We start from the raw sequence: 7138 nt of genomic DNA on the forward strand, positions 1-7138 counted from the left end.
TTCTACACATATAAATATATGCACAAACATAAAAGTACAAAGACATACAAGATGTTTGCACTTTAATGATGTATATCACAAGTTACGGGGCCTCCCTGGTGGATCAGTCAGTAAAGAGTCTGCCTGCAGTGCAGGAGATCCAGGCCTCCCTGGGTAGGGAAGAGCCCCTGGAGAAGGAAAAGGCAACCCACTCCAGTATTCTTGCCTGGAGAAACCCCATGGACAGAAGAGCCTGGTGGGCTACAGTCCATAGGGTCGCAAAGAGTTGGACATGACTCAGTGACTAACACTTTCATTATAAGTTACATCATTAAATGCATACCTATTACCATGAATGACAAATTTCAAACCAATACAAATAAAAACTAGAAGCCTATTAGGAGTGTGTCCTGAGCTGAAAGACTGAGGTCCTCAAGTCAGGGCACAGCAGAGCCTGTCTCACTTTCTTCATAAACATGTTAATACTTTCCTGAGTTCAGCAGGCCCTCTTGAATGGTCTCTTTTGTCACTCTTTGCCCCAGCATTTCCAAGGCATCCATCAGGGTGTTGACTGAGGTCCTCTGTCCCTTCTTGGTGACTGGCAGTATTTCACACAAGGCATCCGGAGAGACCCAGGCCTATTCTCTGCCCACAAGGATCTCATTTCATGTGAGGCCCAACTGCCTCAGGAGCGAATCACAGAAGTCACAAGGAAAAGATAGCTGCAAAGTCACTGAAGAATAGCTTCAGGCCTAGGTTGGGGGAAAGTCACAGACACAGAGTTGGAACAGGCTTTCACAAAGGCAGAGGACCCTCAATTCAGGCCTTCACTTCAGGATGGGAACCCGAGGAGCTCCCCCTGCTGGTAAGCCTGCTGCTCTGCGCCCCTGACCTGCTTCCCAGCAGCAGAGAAGCAAGCCACAGGGGCACTGGGCATTGGGCTTCGCCAGCACCCAGAGCAGCTGGGGGCAGCCCAGGCCAGCAGGGAGTCCTGCCCTAAGCAGGGGTGAGGGCCCATCTGGAAGAGGAGACTGCTGTCACAGAGGGAGAAGGCATCCGTGATAGGAGACAGAGGGTGGGACAGCGAGGGGCAACAGACCTCAGAGGAGGGCGCCTGCCTTTCTCAGGAGGGTGAGGCCCCCTGGCTGCCACCTCTGCACTGGGGACAAAGCAGAGGCCTGGAGGGAGGAAGGTCTCCGGCCTCACAGCCCGCTCGGCCTCACTGCCTGACACTCTGGTAGAGCTGGATGGGGACAGACTCTGAGCAAGAATTTAATCATAAAGTGGAGCAAACACCACCCGCCTCATGGACTGTGTTGCAGATTCAGTGCTGTGTGTGTGAAATGCTGTGCACACCACCATCCACAGTACATAAGGAGGGCACCCAACACAAGTTTATATTCTCTAACAGTTACACTGAAAACATGAAAAATAACAATACTAGTTTTCATAAAATATGGTACTAATTCAAAGTATTCTAAAAAATTTCATTTCAATATGTAATATAGATAGCTAATGGGAAGTTGCTTTATAACACAGAAAGCTCAATCTGGTGCTCTGTGATAACCTAAGGGAGGTGGGATGGGGGCGTTGAAAGGAGGCTCAAGAGGGAGGGGATATATGTGTACCTATGGCTGGTTCATGTTGCTGTACAGCAGAAACAAGCACAACATTGTGAAGCAATTATCCTCCAATTAAAAGTTAAAATTTTTTTTCACTGCAATAGGTAGTGTTAGTTGCTCAGTTGTGTGTCTTACTCTTTGTGACTTCATGGACTGTAGCCCGTCAGGCTCCTCTATCCATGAGATTCTCCAGGCAAGATACTGGAGGGGGTTGCCATTCCCTCTGCAGGGGAAATTTCTGACGCAGGGACTGAACCCTGTTCTCTTGCATTACAGGCAAATTCTTTACCATCTGAACCACCAGGGAAGCCCCTCAACATGTAATCAATGTACAAAAAAAAAAAAAAAAAAAAAACCTGTTAACGAGACAAATTACAGTCCTTTTTCTACCAACTCCTTGAACTACAGTATCGAGTTATATACTACAGCTCATCAGGTTTAGCCACAGTTCAGGTGCTCCACGGCCTTCGCAGGCCGGCGCCAGTGGTAAAGAACCTGCTTGCTAATGCAGGAGATGTAAGATGTGGGTTTGATCCCTGGGTTGGTATGATCCCTGGAGGAGGGCAAGGTAACCCACTCCAGTATTCTTGCCTGGAGAATCCCATGGACTAAGGAGCCTGGCAGGCTACAATCCATGGTGTTGCAAAGAGTTGGACATGATTCAAGAGACTTCGAATGCATGGACAGGGGCTCCACAGCCTCCCTGGGCCAGTGGGTGCCCTGCTGGACAGCACAACCTCTCGGATGTCTCAGAGCGGGTCAACGTGGCCCTGAGCAACCAGGGAGGAGAGAGGATGGTAGAGGAGGGAAGGACAGAGAGGTGATGGGGGCCACTGTTAGAGGACAGAGGGGTGCAGGGTGGGAAAAAGAGGAGGGGCAGGGAGGGAATTAGAGTCCTGATGGTTCAGGGACAAGCCATCCCCTCTCTGAGTTGCCCTAACAGCTATGGAGACAGAAATTAGGACAGTGTCCCTCCTCCCTCCACTCCTGATCCACTGCCCAGGAACAAAACACTCACTTTGAGTGCCATCTGTTGGAACCAGCAGCCATCTTCTCCGCTGAGATCCTTCAGGTGCTGCTGGTTCCTGTAAAACACAATGGAGAGCAGCCTTGGTCTTAACGGGAGCGCTAGATTACAGAACTGAGCCTAGTAAACATCTTTCTGAAATTCTGGCAGATGCAGCCATAAGCAAAACAAAACCCATGCAGGATCTTTGAAGGAGCGAACAAAAGAGTCATTATTTTATATATGATTGTATTCTTATAAAATCTAATGGTTCAACAATAATACTGAAATGTGAATGTGTGGAAGGATGAATGTTAAAAATGATGACAATAAATTCTATAATGAATTATGAGTTGGATAAACTCATAAGGTTATAGAACATTGTAATACAAAGACACAGCCTCACAAGAAATGAGCAATTTACCAAAGAAAAACACACATGGAGTTGAGGTATTATAAAACTCTTAAGTTAAAATGCTAACTTTTTTCATAAGAAAATATAGAAATAGCTAAAAGATCTCAATTCCTCCTAGATTAATTTATAAATTAAGGTAATACTCAAAAACCGTCAAAATTACTAAAACGATATGATCCCAAACTGTAAATGTCTCTGTATGTGTGTGTGTATGTATACATGCATAATATATATATGTTTAGTCATTCAGTCATGTCTGACTATTTGAGACCCCTGGACTGTAGCCTGCTGGGCTCCTCTGTCCATGGCGATTCTCCAGGCAAGAATACTGGAGTGGGATGCCATGCCCTCCTCACATATATATATATATATATATCACACACACACACACGCACACACATATACATAGTGAAAATACTTCTATATGTTGACAAAAATTTTACTTCAAGTAGATTCAACTTAATAATACTTTTGAAAAAAATGTGAAATTCCTACTATGATGAGGAATGGCTTAAAAGTATGTAACAGTCACACAGAAAAACATTACGTAGCGCTGACTCCATCACTGGGTCAGTCATGGGAGGAGTGATCACCCTTCGGTTGCCCGGGTCTAGATGAGGGATGTGGTGACAAGACAGATGATAAACAGCATCAGAGCTGCCGGTGGACCAGAACAGGGGGTGGGGCTCCCTCCCCTCCATGCCCGGGTCTCCCTCCATCACCACCTCCCCAGAGGAGAGGAGACCTGACCCATTGCCGCTCCCTGTCTCTACCACAGTCCCAAGCAAGCAGAAGGGCCAGAGCCCCACACTCACCAACAGACAGCCTGCCTGCTGCATCTCGGGACTGGGCGTTATCCTGTCAGCTTCTCTTCCTGCCAAGGGACCAGAATGGAAAGTGAATCTCCATTGGTCAGCCTGTTGTTGTGTGCATGGTCCAGAGCCCCAGACCCTCTTGGGGACATAAGTGCCAGAAAAGGGCCTTGAGAAAGCAAGGCACTGACCCAGGAGTCACAAACCCACAAACCTCTACAGCTTCTGGGGGACACAGTGGGTTCTGCTTTCCCACCTACTCCTGTGCTGTGTCCCCCAGGTGGGCACAGACTCAGCACATCTGGGCTCTGCTGATGGCACCCAGACTCTGGTGTGATGCTAAGGGGAACTGAGTACCCCTGCCTGACACCCCCCATGCCCCAGTGCTGCAGAGTGAGGGTGTCTCAAACAGTAAGGACAGGGCCAGCGCTGCCGACCAGCCTTAGGCCAGCTCTCAGCAGGCCAGTCTCCCTCCTACATTCAGCCTAGAGCCCTCAGGAGTTGAGGGAGTCAGGGAAAACAGCATAGGGCAAACCGAGGACCACGTCCACCCTGGGCCTTGTTGTGGGGCGGAAGCAGTTACTGAGGGTCTGATGCTGCCCGATGCTGGAGAAACCGATCACCTTGTGCCAGCACTCATCAGAGAGACCGAGGAGAGAAGAGACAACCACTGAGTGGTGGGGAGGGCCCTCTTGCCGCACCTCCCTTCCCAGGGACAGGGCGCAGGGTGGGGGCTCAGACACTGAACAAAAAGCCCCGGGCCTGTGACTGCAAGCGGGACACTCTGAGTCTGGAGAACCCTCAGGGAGGAGACGAGAAGGGAGAAAATGAAGTAAAATGAAACCCATGTAAAATCTCTGTGCAGTGCTACTGAACCACCCTCTTCTCCTGCCTCTTCCCACCAGACTCGGCCAGGGGGAAGAGGGGACCGTCAGCTGAGTTGGGGGCCCAATGTGATCATGGTTTTGCAGAACCAGGTGAGGTGGGAGGGTTTCCTGGGGAACAAGATCAGAGACAAGCCAGGAGGAACAGGAGGATTGGGGAGAGGGAGGAGGGAGCCAGCACCTCCTCCTTCCCTTCTAGAACCTCACCGTTAAAGAAGCACCATACCACACATCCGACTAGGACAATGGTGATTCCAGATACAATTCCAATCACCAGCCTTGAAGTGCCTGAGGAGGGGGAGGGAGTTCCTAGCTCTCCAGGAACTGGGGCCTCCCCATGGGCCAGGGTACCTGATTCCTGGTCCACACACTTGATGTTGCTCCAGGGGTTACAGTGCGTGACCATGACCTTCCCATCAGGGCACCTGGGTACAGACACAGGGATGATGTAGGGGACCCATCAGGGACAGCTGGCTGGATGAGGAGAAAGAGGGGGCAGCCTCCCATCCTGGATCCCCTGACAAGACAGTGGAGGGGGGACAGGCTCTTGCTGTCTGCAGGGAGGGTCCCCTCACTCCCCCTCACTGGGTGGAGAAGGATCCAGGATTGTGTACTGCAGCCCCCAGACTCCTACTGAGTGTTCAGAGCTGTCCTTCAGGAACTCAGCTTCCTCTGCAAGGCCCACCTGGCCTCCCTGGGCTGCATGCAAAGCTCCGTGACAGGGGGAGGGTGCCTCATCCAGGTCAAGATCAGAAGAGTTTGGGCACAAGTTTGACTCATCCTCCAGTCAAACTTGACTATGAGGCCCTCTCATCCACCTGTTGACTCTTCCTACCAATCTCAGCCAACACTGGAGCATCAGAGGATAGTGAATTACTACTGGCCCCTGAGTCCCCCAGTAGGAAAGATTCAGGTGCTACTGGAAACAAGGGGCTGGGTGTGAGGCCTGTCAAGTTGGGGTCCAGTTTTATAGGAACCTTGAAGGAGCACACACGTGGCCTCATCATGACTTCTGTCTGCTGTCAGCACTTCCGTCTTTCTAGGCCCTTCCCGAGGAGATGTGGGAAGGGCCACTGAGAAAGCCGTGCAGGACAAACGTGGTGACCCCACAGGCACAAGGGAGCTCTGAGAGTGGGGAGGGGCTTCACGGAAGCAGGGGAGAGAAATGGATACAAGGAAACTGGGGTCTCCTGTGGGTTGGAAGCCCCCCAGGCTCCTGTGTCTCACCTGGTGCTGCATTTTTGACAGAATTCAGGTGCATCTTCTCCACGGAAAGTGCCAGGTTTGCACTGACACTCAGTGTCCTTGGTGGGGTACAGCGATTTTTTCTCTTCTCCTAGAGACCAAAGATAAGGTTTTTGAGGGTGTGTTTCCCTCATATGTCTCTCACCCCTTCTTCACCACCCAGATCTCCATCCACTCACTTCAAGAAGTAATTCGGAGGGCTTCCTGGCTGGTCCAGTGGTTAAGAATCCGCCTGTCAAAGCAGGGGACACAGGTTGCATCCCTGGCCTGGGAAGACCCCACATGTTGCGGGGCAGCTAAGCCTGTGAGCCACAGCTACTGCTCCTGTGCTCTAGGGCCTGTGCACCACGATGAGAAGCAGCAAGGAGCAGACCCCTCACCACAACTAGAGAAAGCCCTTGTTCCGCAACAAAGACCCAGAACAGCCAAAAATAAATGCATTAATCTTTTTTTAAGTAATTTTTGGGTCATTTTCTGTGGCAACACACATAGACCATCCATAGAACAGCCACTGTTCACGTGTCACCAACAGAGGCATACAAAAGGGACTGGCATCATTACAGATTGCATCAGGGTTGGGAAGAAAAAAGTTTTAGATCACAAATGAGGAGCAAGAAGTAGGGTGGGGTGAGTGTGTAATCTGAGATGCTGTGGATGGAGAGGAACCCTTGGGTGTTGTCCCAACGGGTGATGCCCTGCTGGAGAGGCAGAGGGACCTCAGGTCATGAAGGCTGAGAGAGGCTGAGACCCAGAGCGAGGGCATGGCGCCCACAGGAGCCTGGCCCAGGATCAGACACATCACACAGCTCAAACCCAGCCCTGCCCCACTCCCCCAGGCTTCTGCACTGTTACCATCCAGCCCCCTCCATCAAGGGACACAGTATTCCCCTCTTTCCAGCTGATGTTCTGAAAGACTTCCCTACCAGCTGGCATGTGTATGCAAATAACTTCTGTTTTCATTTATTTTACTGACTAAGACAAGCTGAAGACCTAGCTGGGCTGGAAATCAGGTTCTGACTCCTCGTCCCTTTTAAGTCCTATCTCATCACCCAGCCACCCTAACCGCAGGCACAGAGACACACGGTTCTGGACCTGATTTGCAAGTCATGCAAGGTAGGCAAGAAGGGAGGGTGTGAATGATTGGTGTAGTCTGTCCCATCGGTGCAGGGGCACAA

The 7138-nt window shown here is 50.6% G+C and overlaps 1 protein-coding gene across 1 annotated transcript; it reads right to left on the reverse strand.

Moving 5' to 3' along the window:
- Positions 1 to 420: 420 nt before the first annotated feature.
- LOC108634850 (tumor necrosis factor receptor superfamily member 10B-like) lies at positions 421 to 6054 on the reverse strand (the record flags this gene model as incomplete). The annotated part of the gene is made up of 5 exons (XM_018045205.1): positions 421 to 731; positions 2620 to 2686; positions 3838 to 3896; positions 4926 to 5143; positions 5946 to 6054. Coding segments are annotated over 5 exons (500 nt in total), but the record flags the coding sequence as incomplete, so codon positions are not given.
- Between the last annotated feature and the right edge of the window lie 1084 nt (positions 6055 to 7138).

The sequence above is a fragment of the Capra hircus genome, unplaced genomic scaffold (assembly GCF_001704415.2).
Source record: "Capra hircus breed San Clemente unplaced genomic scaffold, ASM170441v1, whole genome shotgun sequence".
NCBI lineage: Eukaryota > Metazoa > Chordata > Mammalia > Artiodactyla > Bovidae > Capra > Capra hircus.